Raw genomic sequence first — 23291 nt, 5'->3', positions numbered from 1 at the left:
ATCTTCTTGACCATATTATGATAAGTGCCTATTCACTGATTACATAGGTTTATGAAGATAGCACAAATTTAGTGCATGATTGTTATACAGATGGTATATTTTTGCAGATTAACATTCGATGATTATTAGCACATTTGTTATTTTTTTATGTGCATGAGGTTTCTGTGCATGAGGTTTCACCAAGACCTGTCGTTTCTTTCTTTACAACATCCATAAAATCAGCCCCTTTCTTTCCGAGCACTCTACCAGAACCCTCATCCACACCCTTGTCACCTCTCGTTTGAACTACTTCATTCTGCTTCTTGCTGGCCTCCCACTTAGTCACCTCTCCCCTCTCCAGTCGGTTCAAAACTCTGCTGCCCATCTCGTCTTCCGCCAGGGTCGCTTTACTCATACTACCCCTCTCCTCAAGTCGTTTCACTGGCTCCCTATCCGTTTTCACATCCTGTTCAAACTTCTTCTACTAACCTATAAATGTACTCACTCTGCTGCTCCCCAGTATTTCTCCACACTCGTCCTTCCCTACACCCCTTCCCGTGCACTCCGTTCTATGGATAAATCCTTCTTATCTGTTCCCTTCTCCACTACTGCCAACTCCAGACTTCGCTCCTTCTGTCTCGCTGCACCCTACGCCTGGAATAGACTTCCTGAGCCCCTACGTCTTGCCCCATCCTTGACCATCTTTAAATCTAGATTGAAAGCCCACCTCTTTAACGTTGCTTTTGACTTGTAACCACTCGCCTCCACCTACCCTCTTCTCCTCTTTCCTCTACACATTAATTGATTTGCTTGCTTTATTTTTGTCTATTAGATTGTAAGCTCTTTGAGCAGGGACTGTCTTCTATGTTTGTGCAGCACTGTGTACGCTTTGTAGTGCTATAAAAATGCTAAATAGTAATAGTAGTAGTAGTAGATTGACTCGCTCAATTCTGAGATTTGTGAGAGAAGAACATATACATATTTTCGTATTAGAGCATGGGTGGTTTTGCTCATAAATTTAATAAAAAATTATTTAAGAGAAATTCTGTGATTGAGAAATTCATCCTCCCTTAGAGGCGCAATTCACTTCGTGGCGCCTCGTTTGGGTGAGTTTACTACTCTGAGAACTTCCCTATTATCTATTAGATATTCCAATTAGACACCTAGAATTGCTTAGGGTCAATCCTCTCACTTACCTATCTCCTTGATTGATTATACTCTGGTTTTTCACCATTCAGTAGTTAGGCACAAGCATTTACACCAGTCTTTGGCTGGTGTGAATGTTCAGATCTAAAGTTAGGCATGAAAATGTGGACTTAAGCTAGTACTCCATAATGGCAGTACTGCACTGAACTGCTGTTTTAGAATTCACGCTTAGTGCACTTTCATCCCAGTGCCTAACTTTGAGGACCTTTACTGAATTTTCGCCTCTATCTATCTATCTATCTATCTATCTATCTATCTATCTATCTATCTATCTATCTATCTATCTATCTATAATCAGTCAGTGGGAATGTTAAAGAAATTATCAGTCTAGAAAAGTTTTAATTGTAAGTATTTTTTTATTTATTTGTTACATTTGTATCCCACAATTTCCCACCTATTTGTAGGCTCAATGTGGCTTACATATTACCGGAGGGCGTTTGCAGACTCCGGTGAGAACAAATACAATGTGGTGTTGTGGTAGGATAAAGTTCATGTGGCAAAGCTACATTAGGAATCATAGAGTGGAAGATTTGTGTTATGTTCGTTAAGTGCTTTAGTTTTCTTATGCAGCCAAGTTCAGGCATTTAGGTTGGATCGGTACGGTATGCCTTTTTTAACAGGGTGGTTTTTAGTATTTTCCGGAAGTTTAGGTGGTCATACGTCGTTTTCAAGGATTTTTGTAGCATGTTCCACAGTTGTGTGCTTATGTAGGAAAAGCTGGATGTGTAGGTAGATTTGTATTTAAGTCCTTTACATCTCGGGTAATGTAGATGTAGATATGTTCGCGTTAATTCGGATGTGTTTCTGGTTGGTAAGTCGATTAAATCTGTCATGTATCCAGGGGCTTCGCCGTAGATAATGTTGTGAACCAGGGTGCAGATTTTGAAGGCAATGTGTTCTTTGATTGGGAGTCAGTGTAATTTTTCGCGGAAGGGTTTTGCACTTTCAAAATGCGTTTTTCCAAATACAAGCCTAGCTGCCATGTTTTCAGTGGTCTGAAGTTTCTTTAAGGTTTGTTCTTTGCATCCTACATAGATTCCATTGCAGTAATCTAAGTGGCTTATTACCATTGATTGTATCAGGTAGCGGAAAGTTACCCTCAGGAAGAATTGTTTTGCACGTTTGAGTTTCCACATTGAGTGGCACATTTTCTTTGTAGTGGATTTCACTTGGCTCTCCAGTGTTAGGTTACAATCCATTATAACGCCGAGGATTTTCAGGCTGTCTGTAGGTCATTGTTTGTCAATATATTGTAATTGTAAATTGGCTATATTTGGTTAATTTTTATTAACAAACAATGATCAACATATAATTCAAACCTCTGTACTTGGAATGAAATTGATAGAGAAGGCAGGCAGTATATATATCAAAAACATATTTATATATTGGCAACAACAGATTTACAGTTAAAACCTCTCTGGAGGTCCACTTAATTAATGTTCACACTCACCTAAAGTAGTGGTTCCAAAACCTGTTCAGATGGTTCCCCAACCACTCAGGTTTTCAGGATATCCACAATGAATATTCATGAAAGAGATCTGCATGCAGTGGAGGCAGTGCATGCAAATCTCTCCAATTAATATTCATTGTGGATATCCTGAAAACCTGAATGGCTCGGGAGCCCACAGGACAGGTTTGGGAACCACTGACCTAAAGCATCAACGATTCTTTCCCCTCTCTTCCTCTTCCCCATGAACTACCACACTTATCTGCTGGTTTACAGAGTCAATCCTCATAGAGGCAGAAGTCTGTGCTTGAACTTCATGTGAGCTCCTATAGCTTCTCTAGCTTTCCTGGTAAGAAGATGCCTAGTCTCTGCTTGCAAAGTTATTTATTCTTCCTTCCTTCCAAAATCACAGATGGAGACACACCCTGCCTAAGACAGGCAGGCTGGCACACTCCCCATGACTTTGTGAAAAGACACTTCAGATTAAGAGAAGGGACTCCAGAATGTATACTAGCATGGGTACAGAAGGCAAACTGTGAAGATCCTGCTATGTTAGCACATTAGCACACATGGTAGTGCTTTTGCCTTAAGATGAAGTGATGCTGTTCTTGAATGTTTATACCTTCCTCTGTATTTCTGCTTTTAGGCCACATCAGATATTTATTGGGTTGCTAACTGGATCCAGATTTGCCCGACAGGGTTGATCCAGTCCTGGGTTTACTCCATTGCACACATGAACTTGTAATTCTGATTTCCCCATTGTATTCCCTAAGAAAAGCAAGTCTACAAATTCCTGCATGCAATGGATCAGCCCTATCAGGTGAATCTGGATCCAGTTGACAACCCTAGATGTTTTCATAAGTTAAGAACATAAGTGTAGTCATACTGGGTCAGACCAATGATCCATCTAGCCCAATAACCTGCTTCCAACAGTGGCCAATCCATTCCACATGTACCAGGCAGAAACCCAATGTTTGTTAGTAGGCCTACAGAGGGTTAACTAGGCCAACAGCCTTCTCATAAGTCATGTCCCATAAATCTCCAGTATTTTCAACTCCTATATATCCATTTTTATGTATTTTTATTTATTTATTAGGATGTAATTACTGCCTTTTTGAAGGAATTCACTCATTGCGGTATGCAGTAAAAATGAATCAAACATGAGCAATAGGCAGTTACAGCAGTACAGATATTCAAATAACAATACAAAGTATGGCATATTATACTACTTACAATGTCAACACAATATGTAATAGAACATTTTAATTGACAGTGTAGGGTATAAGCAAAGATGGAACATATAGATAGGTAAGAGGGTAAGAGGAGTCAGAGAATAAGGGTGCCCTTTTACTAAGCCGTATAAGCGTCTATGGGCGTCCAATGCATGCCAAAATGGAGTTAATGCACGGCTACCGTATGGCTCTTGCAGTAATTTCATTTTTGGTGCACGTCCGATACACGCATCCAAAAAATAATTTTTATTTTCGGATGCACGTATCAGATGCACGCCAAGTGGCACTGGACACACGTAGGTCATTACTGCCTGGTTACCACATGAGTCTTTACTGCTAGGTCAATGGCTGATGGTAAGGTCTCAGACCTACAATGGACGCGCAGCAATTTTGATTTTGCCGCACGTCCATTTTCAGCAAAAATGTTAAAAAGGCCTTTTTTACAGGTGCGCTGAAATATAGATCAGCATGCACCCAAAACCCTCACCTACACTGCTGCAAGCCATTTTTCAGCGCACCTTAGTAAAAGGACCCCAAGGTGACTAATTTAAAGAGAAGTACCCATGAGGTCAGAGAGATGGTTAAATATTATCTCAGCTAGAGTTGGAGTGGATAAACATTTCAGTCTCTAGCAAAATTCCTGAAAAAAACTCCTCAGCTTAGTACTAAAAGCTGTTGGAGGGTATGCAATCATTGTGCTACCTTATAAGATAGCAGATCTATTGTGTCTTGAATAGGAAATACAGAAAGTGCATGACAGAAAAAAAACATTTAATAGAGTAGTTGTATGTATCAGAAAAGGCTGTAAGACAATTAGTAATAAACTATCCTCCTTTGGGGCCAAGATAACCTGCCAACAGATGTCTGATCATACCTCCTTGGTTTTTCAGTTGTTTTATCGCAGGCTTCATGGTGATGCAACAGTACATGAATTTTGTCAAGGCATGAAAAGCTTTGCGATCTAAAGAGCTAAACAGATATATTATTTACTACTTTAAAATGATCTTTTTGGAACCGAATACAGAAACAAATGCATTTCAGTAATATTAGTTCATACCTTCAATATTAAAAACAATAGAGGTTGAAAAATGAAATTGGATAACTTCAGCAATAACTGATTGATGTGCTGACTTTAAGTGATTCATTTTCTGAGATCATGGCAGGCTTAATATTTTCACTTGCAACTCCTTTGTATGTCTTTTAGTGCCGTTCATTTTGTAATTATGATTAAGATAACTCATGATGCTTGTCATCTTTTGCATTGTTACCTGTGACAGTGCACTAGGAGTCATTTTGCATATACAAAACCTTTCCATTTCACAAACAGGCATTTCATTATTCATGAAATTCTTTGTGAAGCTTTATCATAAAACTTAAGAATAGCCATACTGGGTCAGACCAATGGTTCATCTATCCCAGTATCCTGCTTCAAACAGTGGCCAGTCCAGGTCAGAAGCACCTGACAGAAATAGAAATAAAACAGAACAACAACAAAAAGGTATCTTTTTTTTATAGGGCTAGCAATACATTTTTGATTAACTTTACAAGGTAATACCTTCTTCATACCATTTCTTAATGTAGAAACTAGTAAACATGTATTTCTGTTCCTGTCAATAGCTGTATATTGTGGAAGAACATGGATTCAACATTCTAATGTGGTCCTCGACTGGAAACAAAGAAATGAAGTGGACATATGCAAATGTGGTCCTTTCCAGTAATGGTCTTTTAAAGTGGCATTTGAAGCAGAAGTGGGTAGCGATGGCCTCTCAAATATTGCATTGGATGACATCTCTTTTACCCCAGAATGTGTGGCAGGAGGTATGTGATTCTTTAAGCACCATATAACAGATAAAGAACAAACATTTTTTTACATTAGTATGGAAGCTATTGGGAAGGATAATGGTCTAGTCTTTAAAAATCTTCTAAGAGCTAGCACCTATTATTTTGTAATCCCTAAACATATAGGGGTGAATTCTTTATATGACTCGAAAAAAATCAGCACTGAAAAAAGTGCTATTCTATAAACCTAGCCTAAAGTTAGGCATGGTTTATAGAATAGTGGTTACACCTGGGAATCGTGCCGAAGGCCATTTGCACCAACTTAAACATGGTGCAAATCTTTGTGCCTAAATTAGGTGCGTACCCCCCTTGTTCTATAACTAAGGGGTGTTTTACTAAGGTGCGCTAGCATTTTTAGCTCATGCTAAAAATCAGCTGGTGCTAAATAATGAGATGCCATGCCAAGGGGAGGACATGCTACACTGGAGGGAGAGGCATCCTGCACAGAAAGGGAAGGAAAAGGTAGAAGGAGAGACATGCTGCAGATAAAGGGAAGGGAGAGACATGCTGCAGATAAAGGGAAGGGAGAGACATGCTGTACATGAAGGGAGAGGAATGCTGTACATGAAGGGAGAGGAATCGGGAGAGACATGCTCCACAGAAAGGGAAAGGAAAGGGAGAGACATGCTGCACAGGAAGAAAAGGATATTGGAGAGACATGCTGCACAGGAAGGAAAAGGAGTAGGAGAGACCTGCTGCACATGAAGGGAGTGGAAAGGTAGAAGGAGAGATGTTGCACATGAAGGGAAGGGAAAGGTAGAGGGGGAGACATGCTGCAGATAAAGGGAAGGAGAGACATGCTGTACATGAAGGGAGAGGAATCGGGAGAGACATGCTCCACAGAAAGGGAAAGGAAAGGGAGAGACATGCTGCACAGGAAGAAAAGGATATTGGAGAGACATGCTGCACAGGAAGGAAAAGGAGTAGGAGAGACCTGCTGCACATGAAGGGAGTGGAAAGGTAGAAGGAGAGATGTTGCACAGAAAGGGAAGGAAAAGGTAGAAGGAGAGACATGCTGCAGATAAAGGGAAGGAGAGACATGCTGCAGATAAAGGGAAGGGAGAGACATACTGCAGATAAAGGGAAGGGAGAGACATGCTGTACATGAAGGGAGAGGAATCGGAGAGACATGCTCCACAGAAAGGGAAAGGAAAGGGAGAGACATGCTGCACAGGAAGAAAAGGATATTGGAGAGACATGCTGCACAGGAAGGAAGTGGAAAGGTAGAAGGAGAGATGTTGCACATGAAGGGAAGGGAAAGGTAGAGGGGGAGACCTTTTAAAATGGCATTTGAGACATGCTGTACACAAGGGAAGGAAAGACTTGGTGCACATGAAAGAAAGGGAGAGGGGGAGGCATGCTGCACAGGAAGGAAAGGAAGAGACAGAAACATGCTGCACAGGAAGGAAAGACAGAGGGAGAGATAGATATGCTGCATAGAAAGGAAAGGGAAAGGGAGAGACATGTTGCTCAGAAAGGAGAGGGAGAGACATGCTGCACACAAAGGGAAGTAGAGACTTGCTGTACATGAAGGGAAGGGACAGGGAGAGGGGAAAACATGCTGCACAGGAAGGAAGGGAAAGGAAGAGGGAGAGACATGCTCAGGGCCGCCGAGAGGGGGGGCAGGGGGGACAAAATTCCCCGGGCCTCCGGGGGGGGGGGGGGGGGGGGCAGCGCCGCAGTCTGGCCCGCCCGCCCTCCGTCGCTCCCTGGCATTGAATTTAAGCGCCTCAGGGTTCAGACCGGGTTCAAAACTCCAGCCAGCATTCAGTTCCTTAACAGTTCAGGCCCACTTCCTTTGTAGTACCTTCCCCTCTCCCTCAGAAGGGCTCAGTCAAAGTTACATAAGTACATAAGTACATAAGTAATGCCATACTGGGAAAAGACCAAGGGTCCATCGAGCCCAGCATCCTGTCCACGACAGCGGCCAATCCAGGCCAAGGGCACCTGGCAAGCTCCAGTGGCAGGCCCTTCCTGTCCTCCACCTACTCCATGGCAGTTTCTCTTTCACTCAGTTTCCTCTCCCTCCTGGTGGCTGGGAGCCACCCAGAAATCTCTCCCCCTCTCTCACAGCTGGATGGAATTATATACCGGCGATGCAGCTAAGGGACTGAGCTTCACCTCCCCCCTCTAGTGGGGAAGGGAGTAACTGGCTCCCCTAGCACTGAGCCACTGCTCCCCTTGCTGGGGTTAGAAATCCATTCCACCCTTTTGGGGCTACCCTCGTCTCTCCTGCTTGCAAGGGCTTCTGGGAACCGTAGTTTAGGGATTAGCTGCTTCTCTGTGGGGCCCTGAGTGCTAGCTTTGTCACAATATATTTAATCCCCCCCACCTGCCCTTTCCCCCTCCGTCCACCCCCAACCACCCCCTGAAACCCCTTACACTTTCAAAACTCTACTGCATCTACCGCGTGCTACTGGAGTTAGTGGCTTTTTTGTATTTATTTCCAAATGTATTTATTTTCCAAATGTTTATACTGCCTACAACTAAGCAGTTTATGGTATGGTAACTTCCATGCAGAAAATGTGTTAGTTCTGATCTGCACCTGTCGTTGGGGGGGAGTTCGGGTTTTTGTGGCTGCAGAGTGTGTTTACATTTAATTCATAAGAAACTGTATTGGACCAAAGATCCGTGAGGGCCATGCAGTGTGACACATATGTGAATATCGTCCGTCAAATGTGTCCCGACTGAAAAAAGGTTGAGAACCACTGGTATAAAGTAAAACAGTTTAGCATGATAGATAATGAAGTGGAAAAGACAAGGTGACTCTTAAGACTTATTTGTTTAAGCTTTTTTAATCTTAAAACTGTATTTTATGCTTAATCTGTTCTTTATATTTTACATTGCTTAAGTTGCATCTCTTGTTTTCAATTTGTTGTAAAGCGCTTTGAGCCACTGATAAGTGGGAGTTGGTGGAATAAAAGAATTGAATCATATCATATCATAAAAGTAGCCTAATGGTTAATGCAGTAGGCTGAGAACCTAGTGAACTTGGTTCAGCTCCCACTTCGGTTTTTTGAGATCCTGGGCAAGTCATTTAACTTTCTATTGCCCAGGTACAAAACCTTAGGGGTCCGTTTACAAAGGCATGCCAAAAAGTGGCTGGCGCTAAGCTTAACGTGTGTGTTTCACGCGTGCCAAGGCTACTTTTTGGTGCTCCCTTAAAAAGTCAAAATTTCCATTTTATCAATAATGGTCATTTTATTTATTTAGATTTTGCTCACACCTTTTTCACTAGTAGCTCAAGGTGAGTTACAGTCAGGTACACTGGATATTTCTCTGTCCCAGGAGGGCTCACAATCTAAGTTTGTACCTGAGGCAATGGAGGGTTAAGTGACCTGCCCAAGATTACAAGGAGCAGCAGTGGGATTTTAACCGGCCACCTCTGGATTATAAAACTGGTGTGCTAACCACTTGGCCACTCCTCCACTCATGCACTAATTCTCTCATTACTGAGTGCCACTTATGCACTAATCGGTTGCCCACATGCTAACCAATTAGCAAAGCCATGCCCACTCTTTGCCCCAAAACTCGTAGTTGGCATGCTCTGATTCAAAAATTAGCACGTGGCTCCTGAGTGTACCCCGTGCAGATTTTAAGCAGCAGTAAGCGCGCTTTAGTGTTTACTGCTTCCTGGTAAAAGAGTCCCTTAGATTGTGAGCCCACTAGGGACAGAGAAAGTACCTGCACATAATAAATGCAAACCACTTTGATTGTATCACAGAAAGGTGATATATCAAATCTATGACATATGATATTTAAATTTACCCACAAATGCCACAGGAACTTCTACCTCTTACTGTAGAATTTACACATGAACTGTTGCAAGAAATTTGGGCTCTGTCCTATAAACAGCTACAAATTACCAGGGCTTTTTTTGAGGGGGTACTTGGGGGTACTGAGTACTGGCACCTTTTCCATTGTCTGCTAAAATTGACCCATGGACCCCAAGTTTTAATGAAAAAGCTCAGGTTCTACACACCAATTCATATTTGTCATAGATTCTGTGACTGATTGCAGGGGGCCTGGCTATTATGGGGTAGGTCCCTCAGTGATCACCCCACCCTCTGAAGGGTGGCCTATCATTTGAGTACCGGCACATTTTTTGCTAGAAAAAACACACTGCAAATTACCTATGCAAATCTACCACTTATAAGACAGGAATGGGAAACCTAGGGGTCTTTTTACTAAGGTGCGCTGAAAAATGGGCTGCACTAGTGTAGATGTGTGTTTTGTGCGTGCACAGAATAATTTTTCAGCGCACCTGTAAAAAACGCCTTTTAAAAAGTTCAACCTAAAATGGACTTGCGGCAAAATGAAAATTGTCGTGCGTCCATTTTAGGTCTGAGACCTTACTGCCAGCCATTGACCTAGCGGTAAGGTCTCACGCGGTAACCGGGCAGTAATGGTCTACACATGTAAAATGCCGATTACCGCCCGAATGTCAGAAAATAAAAATATTTTCCGGCGCATGTAGCGGACACACATCAAAAATGAAATTACCGTAAGGGCTATACGGTAGCCGGGCGGTAACTCAAAATTGTCGCACGTTGGGCGAACGTAGGCACCCCTAATGTTTAACAGCTGCAAATTGGTCAGGTTTTCAGTGTATCTCTATAATGAGCATAAATAGATTTGAAAACATGTTTGTATTTACGTATTAGGATTTGTTTACCACCTTTTTTGAAGAAATTCACCCAAGGCAGTATGCAAATGTGTCTCATGCATAGTCATTAGGATTATCCTGAAAACCTGAAAAGTTTGTAGTCTTGAAGGTCCATGAGTTTTTCACCCCTTTTTTAAGGCATCTGCACTATAGGAACTATTTATCACATTGGGATAATGCATTAATCTCAGTGGAGGCTAGTTAATAACAGTGTGCATTAGCATGTGTTAATGCAAACTAGCACATTATCACATATTGATAAATAGTCCTCTTTGTATTTTTAATCATCCTCTGTCTACCTCTTTCTTCTGTAATTGAACACAGATGCATCCAAATTAGTTAAAGTATGTTAAATCAAGGATTATTGTCACTTCAGTTTATGTACGGTCCATATTTTAACCCCAGTGAAGGTTCAGAAATGACTATTTTTAAGTTTTATGTAGAAAGATCTCATTAGTTTATCATGTAACCTCATGATATTTTGGATAAGTTTGAACACTATGGGGCCCTTTAACTAAGCTGCAGTAAGCGCTAGGTCATGCTTACCACAGTTTAAAAGGGCTTACTGCGGGATGCACACAGGTGTCCTGTTAAGATCTTAATCCGCATGCTACAAAATATTTTTATTTTGTCTGTAGAGGGGGCATGACAGGGAGGAGAGTGGATGTTTCTGCAATAATTATTTAGTGCATCTACATTACCATATGCTAACTGACTAACGTAGGATTAGCACAGGAGCCCTTCCTGTCTACAAAATGGGTGATGGTAAGTACTCGCGTGCTCATTTTTTTTAATGGCTGTGCACTCATGGCAACATCAGCGAATGTCCATTCAAAAAATCAATGGCCATTCACTGTGGGAAAAATGGACGCAGTGCATGGGAAAAACACACATGCACTAAGGCTAACCTTTCCTGCAGCTTGATAATGGGATCTCTATATTATTTTGAAAATAAGTAGGTAAAGAAATGAATTAGCACTACTTTTTATTATTTTATGTAATTCCCAGGATTGCCTACTTCTCTTTTTGTGATCTGCACAGAGCTGTAAAAGGTATTTGTGGAACACAAAAAAATTATTGTATTGTAATAATATACCACATGTCCTTTTTAAGGTTTCAGTGAGATTTTCTTTGAAGTAAATTTTTCACACATTGCAACTACTAAGTAGTAGGATTTCAGTGTGTACATTTTCACTGAATTCATCACCTCAATATAATTTTTCAAATAAATTATTATAAGAACATGATATCTTAGAAGCTTATTGGCAAACAATAAATTAATGGGTTGTCCTTTTTTTTTAACTGATCAAAATAAATTAAGCACTGTCTGCGGCAACTACGCTGCCTCTCTTCATATGTACATCCACAAGGGCTAACACCAGCTGCATATACTGTACTAGGACTTGCTCATCCACTCCTTCCCTAGCTGAGATCATGTTCAAGCATCTGTCTGAATTCACTTGCAACTTTCTTTAGGTTAGTCCCCTTATTTTCTAACTCCTTTTACTCTATCTTGTTTCACCTCTGCTTACACCCTATGCTGTCTATTAAGATGTTTTACTGCATATTATGTTGACATAGTAAGCAGAATACTATCAAGCTCATTTTCAAAAGAGATAGATGTCCAAAAAGTGACATAAGTCAACATTTGGACATCTGTCTCACAGAAATGTCCAAATCAGTATTATCGAAACCTCTTTTTGGACGTCTTTCTCTGAAGTCCGTCAGAAGGACATCCAAATCTCAAGGCGGTGTGCCAGAGGCAAGTTCAAGGTGGGATTTGGGTGTTCCTAAGACATGGACGTCTTTCATCAATAATGGAACAAAACAAAGACAAACGTAGATGTTTTGAGCTAGACCTGTTTTTATAGTGAATAGTTGTAGTGGAAACTGAACCCACTTCCCCATGATCAAAGTCTGCTACACTAACCACTAGGCTACTCCTCTACTCCACACAAGAGGTGCCCCAAATGGCCAGATGACCACTGCAGGAACTCTGGGATCACCTCCCCTTACTCTACCAGTGAACACTAACCTCCTCCCACCCCAAAAAAAAATGTGATTAAAAATATTACTTGCCAGCCTCTATGCCAGCCTCAGATGTTATACTCAGGTCAATTAGAATAGCATGCAGGTCCCTGGAGTAGTCTAGTAGTGATACAATGCACTGCAGACAGGTGGGCCCAGGCTTCTAACACCCCTTACTTGTTACACTTGTGGAGGAAACTGTGAGCCCTACAAAACCCACCAGAAACCCACTGTACCCACATATTGGATCTCCCTTCATCTGTAAGGGCTATGGTAGTGGTGTACAGTTGGGGGTAGTGGGTTTTGGGGGGCTCAGCTGACAAGGTAATGGAGCAATGGTGAGATGTGTATGTGTTAGCATTTTATAAAGTCCACTGCAGTACCCGCAAGGGTGCCCTATTGCTTTCCTGGGATGTCACTTTTCCACTATTCTAACTGATGCCAAGCTTTCTATTTTTTTATAACATCTGAGCCTTGTGTCTATTGTTTATCATTAGATTTGGGCTTTGAATTCAGATCTATAGATGAAAAGGAGATCTCATTACATATATCTAAAAACCAGAGTGCTATTTTTCCATACTTCTTAGCAAGAGTGTACATTCCCTAATTACCTGTCCCAATGCAATTGAAACTTTTACCTCCTCAGTGTATGTAAATGGTTTCATCCCTGTGTGGATTCTCTGATGCTATGTGAGGCTTTCTTTCCAACAAAAGCGTTTACCACACTCAGGACATGTAAATGGTTTCACTCCAGTGTGTATTCTCTGGTCCACTGTGAGGTTTACCTTCTGACCAAAGCTTTTACCAGACTCTATACATGCAAATGATTTCTCTCCCATGTGGATTTTCTGATGCACTTTGAGATTTACACAACAAAAGCTTTAACCACACTTAGAACATGTGAATTGTTTCACTTTATTGTGGATTTTCTTGTGTATTTTGTACATTTTGCATTTGGATGTAGTTGTTTGAAAATGGACCAAAAAATAAAACATCCAAATCACAAAACATTTTTTCTAAACAGCATTTTCAAAAGAAAACGATAGCGTTTTTTTTTTTTTTTAGAAAATAACCTTTCCTGTTCTGATTTTGGGCGAACACAAAAGATAGACATCCATCTTTTTTCAAAAATGACCTTTCCTGTTCAGAATTTGGACGTCTTTGAAAAATGTCCAAATTCTGATTTAGATGTTTCTTTCGAAAATGCCCCTCCATGCCATACAAAGTATTGTTATTTGAATATTTTTACTGCTGAAATTATCTATCGCCTGTATCCAGAATGTTCTTGCTGCACACTGCCTTAGGTGAATTTCTTCAAAAAGGCAATAAGCAATCCTAACTCATAAGAGATAGAGATGGAGAACACCACAGACTGTGGTGACCTTCAGATGTACTGGCAGAGCCTGGTCCCTCCATGCTACGAGTTTTAGGTCTGCCTCCAGCAAGTTGCACAGGTGTCTCATGAAATATGGAACTGAACATGGACTGCTCCTCTATTGTGTCCATGAACTGTGTTCTGGGCCTGTATATCCTCTGTACAGGGTTCCTCCTCCTTCTCTGTTGCTTCTTTCTTCTGTGAGCACACTGGAGCATCACATCGACTGCACTCTTGGCTGTAAGGAGAGTAAATAAAAGCAAGAGAAAAAGGAAACCGATATGGTTCTCCAAGCAAGTGGCTGAGAAAATAAAGGCTAAAGAGTTAGCGTTCCAGAAATATAGAAAATCTCAAGAAGAGGAACAAGGGGAGGAATACCGGATGAAACTGAAAGAAGCCAAGAGAGAGGTACGTCTGGCGAAGGCGCAAGCGGAAGAACAAATGGCTAGAAATGTAAGGAGGGGAGACAAAAATTTCTTCAGGTATATTAGTGAAAGGAGAATGACTAAAAAGGGAATTGTGAGACTAAAAGATACAGCGAAACGCTATGTAGATAATGATGAAGAAAAAGCCAATTTGCTAAATAGATACTTTTGTTCTGTTTTCACTGAAGAAAATCCTGGAGAAAGACCACGAGGGACTGGCAAAAGTACACCTGAGAATGGAGTGGATAGAGCACCGTTCACGGAAGAGAGTTTGTATCAACAACTTGGAAAGCTAAAGGTGGACAAAGCCATGGGACCGGACGGGATCCACCCCAGAATATTGAGGGAGCTCAGAGAGGTTCTGGCAGGTCCTCTTAAAGATTTGTTTAATAAATCCTTGGAGACGGGAGAGGTTCTGACGGATTGGAGAACGGTGGAGGTGGTCCCTCTTCACAAAAGTGGTGATAGGGAAGAAGCTGGAAACTACAGGCCGGTAAGCCTCACTTCGGTTATTGGAAAAGTAATGGAAGTGATGCTGAAGGAAAGGATAGTGAATTTCCTGGAAGCCAATAAGTTGCAAGATCCGAGACAACATGGTTTTACCAGAGGGAAATCGTGCCAAACGAATCTCATTGAATTCTTTGATTGGGTAACTGGAGAATTGAATCATCGACATGCTATAGACGTAATCTGCTTAGATTTTAGCAAAGCTTTTGACACGGTTCTCCACAGGAGGCTCTTAAATAAACTCGATGGGCTGAAGATAGGTCCCAAAGTGGTGCACTGGATTAGGAACTGGTTGACGGACAGACTACAGAGGATGGTGGTAAATGGAGTTCGCTCGGATGAGGGAAAGGTGAGTAGTGGAGTGCCTCAGGGATCGGTGCTGGGGCCGATTCTGTTCAATATATTTGTGAGTGACATTGCCGAAGGGTTAGAAGGTAAAGTTTGCCTATTTGCGGATGATACTAAGATTTGCAACAGAGTGGACACCCGGGAGTGGAAAGCATGAAAAAGGATCTGAGGAAGCTAGAAGAATGGTCTAAGGTTTGACAATTAAAATTCAATGTGAAGAAATGCAAAGTGATGCACTTAGGGAGTAGAAACCCACGAGAGACTTATGTGTTAGGCGGTGATAGGTACTGAGGGGGAGAGGGATCTTGGTGTGATAGTACCCGAGGATCTGAAGGTGACGAAACAGTGTGACAAGGCGGTGGCCGTAGCAAAAGGTTGCTAGGCTGTATAGAGAGAGGTGTGATCAGCAGAAGAAAGGAAGTGTTGATGCCCCTGTACAAGTCGTTGGTGAGGCCCCACCTGGAGTATTGTGTTCAGTTTTGGAGGCCGTACCTTGCGAAGGATGTTAAAAAAATGGAAGCAGTGCAAAGAAAAGCTACGAGAATGGTACGGGATTTGCGTTCCAAGACGTATGAAGAGAGACTTGCTGACCTGAACATGTATACCCTGGAGGAAAGGAGGAACAGGGGTGATATGATACAGACGTTCAACTATTTGAAAGGTATTAATCCGCAAACGAATCTTTTCCGGAGATGGGAAGGCGGTAGAACGAGAGGACATGAAATGAGATTGAAGGGGGGCAGACTCAGGAAGTATTTTTTCACAGAGAGGGTGGTGGATGCTTGGAATGCCCTCCCGCGGGAGGTGGTGGAGATGAAAACGGTAACGGAATTCAAACATGCATGGGATATGCATAAAGGAATCCTGTGCAGAAGGAATGGATCCTCAGAAGCTTAGCCGAAATTGGGTGGCGGAGCAGGTGGGGGGAAGAGGGGTTGGTGGTTGGGAGGCGAGGATAGTGGAGGGCAGACTTATACGGTCTGTGCCAGAGCCGGTGATGGGAGGCGGGACTGGTGGTTGGGAGGCGGGAAATACTGCTGCGCAGACTTGTACGGTCTGTGCCCTGAATAAGGCAGGTACAAATCAAGGTAAGGTATACACATATGAGTTTGTCTTGTTGGGCAGACTGGATGGACCGGGTAGGTCTTTTTCTGCCGTCATCTACTATGTTACTATGTTACCAGCACCCACCACCCAAATACCCAAATAGAGTCACACAAATGCACACACTGTAAAGCAATCCCAAATGATTACTTGGTGAATCGCAAGAAGCGAGGAAAGATCCTCAAGTACCAAGCCTGAGACCAATAAAATGTGATAGAAAGATACAGAAATATTTTCCATCATTGTGGGTGCCATAGTCTTGATCAAAAAGAACTTTGAAGTGAACCGTGTAAGCGTCTACGCACGCCCAATGTGCGCCAAAATGGAGTTACCATGTGGTTCTTGCGGTAATTTCATTTTTGGCGCACGTCTGAAAAATATTTTTTATTTTTGGGCGTGCCTAGGGTTAACATATGGCTCCAGAAAAAAGAGGATAGATTCAGGGCCGGTCCTAGGGTCTCTGGCACCCCCCTGCAGACTATGAGTTGGCGCCCCCCCCCCCCCCCGCCCCCCAGCATCTCCTTTCTCTCTTCTACCACCCTGCCCCTGTCCAGCAATTCTCCTTCGCACCCATCCTCCTCCCATTTATGGCCACCTGCCCGCCCTCTTCTCCCCCCAACATCCCCCTTTTTCTTCTTGCTGCCCTGCGTGGTTTAAGTCTTTTTTAATTTACCTCCGTCCCAGCAGCCGCGTCATTTCAAAGCCCTGCCTATCTCTAGCCTTCCCTCCCTTCATGAAATCGTTCCCTCAGAGTCTCGCCCTCAAGGAAATGACGTCAGAAGGCGGGACTCTGCGGAACAAACTCACGACGGGAGGGAAGGCTAGAGACAGGCAGGACTTTCAAATGACGCGGCTTCTGGGACGAAGGGAAATTAAAGATTTAAACCCCCAAGGGCGGCACGGTATGGTGCCGCAGCGGTGCCCTTGAAGGCAGGCGCCCCCCTGAGGTGCTTACCCCGCTTACTGGGTTAGACCGGCCCTTGATAGATTAAGCCAGTCTGGATTTTACTGCCATTGAAAGCAATGTAAGTAAAACCCAGACTGGTTTGATCTGTCCTCCTTTTTCTGGAGCCATATGTTAACCCTAGGCGCACGTAATGGATACACACCAAGTGGCATTTGGCGCACGTAGGTCATTACCGCCTAGTTACCGTGTGAGTCTTTACCTCCAGGTCAATGACTGGCGGTAAGGTCTCAGACCCAAAATGGACACGCGGCAATTTTCATTTTGCCACATACTCTGGCTTAGGAGTGAGGTTTATTCCTGTCATGGTACATGCGCAACTCTCTATCTTGTCATCCTTATTCTCTTGTAACACCAACTATATCTCTACTCTGAAATGGCAAATGCCATAACGGAATATTGTAAGCCACATTGAGCCTGCAAATAGGTGGGAAAATGTGGGATACAAATGAAATAAATAAATAAATAAAAACATCACAGCTCCCAATAAAATATATTTCCAAAAGCTGTATCTTAAAGGACTTCACTGGAAGCCTACCAAACGTGCAACAAGTAAGATGGAGATAAAAGCTTCAAACTTAAGTGACAGTAAACGCCAATTCAGCTTAACTTCTGTCTTCCATACTATCATTGGCAAAAAAAAAAAAAAGGACAAAACCTCCATCCAACTTTTAACATTATAGCAATGTGGGTTTCATAATAAGACATGCCCAAAGACTTTCTGCCTTATTTTCAAAAGAGAAAGACGCCCATATTTCGACCCAAATCGGGAGACGGTCATCTTTCTCCCATGGGCGCCCAAATTGGTATATTCGAAAGCTGATTTTGGGCGTCTTCAACTGCACTCCGTCGCGGAAACAGCCAAAGTTGATGGGGGCATGTCGGAGGCATGGTGAAAGCGGGACTGGGGCTTGTTTATCGGCCAAGGAGAGATGGGCACCCTCGGCCGATAATCGAAAAAAGAAAGGCGTTTTTAGCGCGAATTTTGGTCACTTTTTTTGGACCCTGTTTTTTCATGAACAAGTCCCAAAAAAGTGCCCTAAATGACCAGATGACCACCAGAGGGAATCGGGGATGACTACCCGACTCCCCCAGTGGTCACTAACCCCCTCCCACCCAAAAACAACAACTTTAAAAACTTTTTTTTCCAGCCTGTATGCCAGCCTCAAATGTCATACCCAGCTCCATCACAGCAGTATGCAGGTCCCTGGAGCGGTTGTTAGTGGGTGCAGTGGACTTCAGGCAGGTGGACCTAGGCCCATCCCCCCCCTACCTGTTACGCTTGTGGTGGTAAATGGGAGCCTTCAAAACCCACCAGAAACCCACTGTACCCACATCTAGGTGCCCCTCTTCAGCCATAAATGCTATGGTAATGGTGTAGAGTTGTGGGAGAGTGGGTTTTGGGGGGATTTGGGGGGCTCAGCACCCAAGGGAAGGGAGCTATGGACTTGGGAGGTAGTTAACTTTTTTTAAATTGTTGCAAGTGCCTCCTAGGGTGCTCGGTTGGTGTCCTGGCATGTCAGGGGGACCAATGCACTACGAATCCTGGCCCCTTCCACGACTCAATGCCTTGGATTTGGTCGTTTCTGAGCTGGGCACCTTCGGTTTTCATTATCGCTGAAAAACGATACCGCCCAGCTCAAATCCGCACAAAGCCGATGCATTTGGCTGGCACAAACCGTATTATTGGAACAAAGATGGACGCCCATTTTTTTTTCGAAAATACGGTTTGTCCCACCCCTTCACGTGCCCATTCTCGAAGATAGATACCCATGGAGATGGGCGTTCGCCTTCGATTATGCCCCTCTTTGTAATGTAAATGCACTAGGAAAAAAGTTACTTATTTGCAATGCTCTTTGAAAGAAATTACTTCTGTCCACAATGCCCTTACATTATTATCCAGAAATCCAGCACACATCACAAACTTTAGACAAAGATCCTTGTTTCACCAGCTAAACCTACTTGTTTCAGAGAATATTCAGTTCCAACAAGTGCACTAAATTATCGCAGGATGCCTGGAATAAAAAGACTCCAGCCAACCCAAATCTGGGGATTTGTATCTTCTTACTTCCAGATGCTGACATCACAAACAAAATCCAAAAATGCAGACCATACAATTTTTAAACCCTGTGGCCAAACTGTATATAAAGAATAAATCCACTATTGGTCTTTTTGACGAAGCTTTATACTAACATCTCCTTGATATTTAGAGAAAGGTAGAGCATCAGTTACAGCACATCTCGATTCTGTAAAGGAGTGGTGGAATTCATTGCAATGACAGATCAAAGGCTTCCCCCCCCCCCCTTGCTGCCAATTGACATTGTAGGGATGTTCAAACAACCGTGTCTTCAATTGTCAAGATATTTGTCCCACATAGATGAACCCACAAAGGCATATCAAAATGTGAACAACATTCATGGAGACACAAATAGTGCACTGCTTCAATTGTATAGCATGTCGATTAGGAATAGTGATACAAGAGCCTCCAATCATCAGCTCACAAACAACACAGCAGCCACATTTACATTGACCTCTCTCTCAATGTTGTGGTTCTTTGTGTCCATATATCAGATTTACATAACAAATCTTTCAGATTACAATTTCTTCTGTATGACAACAGACTAGCTTCTTTAAAGCACTGATGTACTGCCAATATCTTCCCATATTTCTTAATAATCTTGCCAATTTCTAAGTACATTGCTGAGTATTTAAGAACACAAGCAATCACCTCAGCACCAGGTTTTGGTGTACAATAAGTCAATAATTGTTCCCTAGAATTAAACAGTTCTATTCTTGGATTTTTTAATCACTGTGATTGAATATCCCCGTTCTTGGAATTTGTAACTCAAATCCATTGCTTGAAATACATATTCCTCATTAGAATGACAAAGGCGCCGATATCTCAAGAATTGTGATATTGGAAGCCTGTCCTTAAGATGAGGAGGATGTGTACTTGAATAGTGCAAAAAAGTGTTATGATCAGTCTTTTTAGTATAAGTAGTTGTTAAAATAATTGCACAAATGGAGAAATTGCCCTTCAGTAGTGGCACAGAGACACATCCAGATATGCACACAAATTGACAAGCACTGGCACACAGTAGGAGACACAGAAAAAGATTTGGAGTGAGACGAAGGCTGGGCAAAGATGGAAGCTGTAAAGAGAGCCATAGAATGCAACTGGTTGTAGTGGTGGAGAAGGTCTTAGGAAGAGAGGACAAGCAGGGTGCAAAGCAGGTGAAAATGGGGCAATAGAGGCTTCAAGGAGATTTAGTGAGTATAGATGTGAGGATTATTTGAATAAGAGTGAAGACTGACAATACAGTGAGACGCCAGACAACAGCACCAAGCACTATCCAATTCTCCAGGTCAAGAGAGACATCTTCTTCCCATTCTAACTGGTATACATAGCAGGTGTAGGTGTGAGTGCAGACTTTTGGTGATATTTATGGAATATGTCATACAAGCACACTGTCTGGTCCCACCTAGTGCATGCTCATTGTCTGCCCCAAATGAACCCCAGTGATGGGGCATTTTTATGAGTGACAAAGCGGGGTTCACACTCTCCACAGCAATCGAACACAACAGAAATAGGGTGGAGAGGGCCCAATGTCAAGAGATCAGTCACCACACACAAGGGTAAGATTAAAGTTTTTTGGAGCATCTTACCCTTGTGTGTGGTGACTGATCTCTTGACATTGGGCCCTCTCCACCCTATTTCTGTTGCATTTTTATGAGTCCCATTTTCTGTATGTGTGTCCATTTTTCTGCTTTATAAATTCAGGCTTGGTATCATCCCTGCTATACGAACACCTGCCTGTATTATCTCAGCGTGCATTTGAAGAGTAATTCCATAACTGTGTGCCTGCAGTTACAGGCACCTGGCACACATAAATACAGCAAAAAGTGCCACTTATATATTTATTTATTTAGTTTTTGCTCACACCTTTTTCAGTAGTAGCTCAAGGTGAGTTACATTCAGGTACGGTGGATATTTCTCTGTCCCAGGAGGGCTCACAATCTAAGTTTGTACCTGAGGCAATGGAGGGTTAAGTGACTTGCCCAAGATCACAAGGAGCAGCAGCGGGATTTAAACCTGCCACCTCTGGATTGCAAGCACCCTAAATGCTATTCTATAATAGTATGTGTAATGGCATAGTGCAGGACTTAAGGATGTGTACCAGTGGTGTAACAGCAACCAAAGAGAAGTGAGGCAGCAAAAAAAGGAGATTATACCTGGCTCTTTCATTCCAGCTTGCCCCCCCCCCCCCCCCCACCAAATAGACTTCTGAATATGCCTCTGGGATGTACATAAGTACGTAAGCACCGCCATACTGGGAAAAGACCAAGGGTCCATCAAGCCCAGCATCCTGTCTCCGACAGTGGCCAATCCAGGCTTCAAGAACCCGGCAACCCCACTCCCCCCCCCCCCCAAAAAAAAAAAAAAAACAACTTAATTCTTAATAATGTTCAGTGGACTTTTCCCTCATGTGGGCAGAGCATGGGTAGGACAAAGGCTTCTCACACTTATAAATAAATACACCACAAAAGATCTGTTGTCAACAAATGACACAAAACTGACTGCAGGTTTCAGCAGGAAAAAGGCCTCAAAGAGCTTCCAGGTCTTACTTCAACCTGTTGAAGCTATAATGGGTCCATAGACCCTGCTTTCATCCTTGGCCAAAAAAACCTGCTGTTATTACAACTTGCTAGTGAAAGTTATAGATAGAGTTTTTCACTAGCAGGTTGTAATAACAGCAGGTTTTTTGGCCAAGGATGAAAGCAGGGTCTATGGACCCATTATAGCTTCAACAGGTTGAAGTAAGACCTGGAAGCTCTTTGAGGCCTTTTTCCTGCTGAAACCTGCAGTCAGTTTTGTGTCATTTGTTGACAACAGATCTTTTGTGGTGTATTTATTTATATATTTTAGTTGATCTGTATTCGAAGAAACATCAGTATTTAGTTGATCTCTCACTTATATCCACAACCTAAAACTACTGTTAATTGTGCACCCTGCGTGTGCACTTAGGTGTACCCATTAATGCCTGCCTTAGGCCTGGCATAAACGAATTTGCCTGCATGTAGGCATGCTGATGTAGGTTTCTGCCATTCCATCATGGAATCTGATGCTATCTTAGAATAGGAGCTTCCTGCACCACATTGAGGCTGCTACATCTAAGTACCCCTTTATAGAATTACCCCTCGGTGCCCAACTGTAATAAAATTACTTCTTTTTTGTGTAAATTTATCTGGGTGGAGTATGAACTAGGACAGCTATGTGCACACTATAAAAGGTAGATTTCAAATTGAAAATGTGCGTACCGTCACCATGAAAATAAGGAGTGTAAGCTCACCCGGGTACTTTATGCATATGTGAGCTGTTATATTATACCAGGAATGTGTACTTTGTCTTTAAACTGAACTTAGAAATATCTGTTCCTGCAAAAATCCATTCTCTGGCGTGTGTAAAAACAGGCTGAAAGAATACCTTTTTAAATGGAAATCAGTTTGCTATTTACAGATCCCGGAATGAAGAACAGACTACATTTTTATTAAAACATTGCTGAAAACTGTGATTAAAGAAATGAATTGCCATTTTTGATCTACCTGTGGCAGGATCTATCTGTGCAAATTAATATGTTTATAAATGCTTTGCTACATTCTGATTTTTTTTCCGCTCAAATAATTTTTGCTCACACATTTCTTCATGTAAAGGTTGTTCAGATAAAATATTGTTGGAGGTAAACATTTTTCTATTATTGTTTCTTGCTTTTTAAAACCCTGCCTCACTTTTAATGATGTTCCCTTTATGTTATTCCTTCCATAGTCTTTCTTTAATTGTCTTAGCTTTCCCCAGGCAACATGTTCTAAATGGATGCAATCACAATTTAGTTGGTTGAAAGCTCTAAGCAGCAGAACTTTGGCAGCAGTCTTAATTCAACAGAGGCTTTTATTTGTTTGCCAAACTGTGTCCATATAACCAAGACAGGTTTTTTGTTGTTTTTGTTCCAAGAATAATTTTATAGGTAAATTTTCAGGAAAGTGTCTTGGGAATACTTGAAAATGTCTAATCTCGATATTTCAAATCATTTCTATATTCAGCAGCACTACGAGGGCAATTCAATAATAGGGTGCCTAAAATTAGGTAAACAGAGAGCACCCAGTAGGAGCCTG

General features: G+C 42.3%; 1 protein-coding gene across 1 annotated transcript in view; it reads left to right on the top strand.

Moving 5' to 3' along the window:
* MALRD1 (MAM and LDL receptor class A domain containing 1) overlaps positions 1-23291 on the top strand; it is a 787803-nt gene that overhangs the window by 557929 nt on the left and 206583 nt on the right. The window contains 2 exon segments of the mRNA XM_030202038.1: positions 5482-5584; positions 5587-5682. Coding sequence (XP_030057898.1) covers positions 5482-5584; positions 5587-5682 — 199 coding nt within the window.

Source organism: Microcaecilia unicolor, chromosome 1, assembly GCF_901765095.1.
Source record: "Microcaecilia unicolor chromosome 1, aMicUni1.1, whole genome shotgun sequence".
NCBI classification, from domain to species: Eukaryota; Metazoa; Chordata; class Amphibia; order Gymnophiona; family Siphonopidae; genus Microcaecilia; species Microcaecilia unicolor.
Note: the sequence above shows the minus strand (reverse complement) of the source record. Positions and strands in the feature narration are given on the sequence as shown.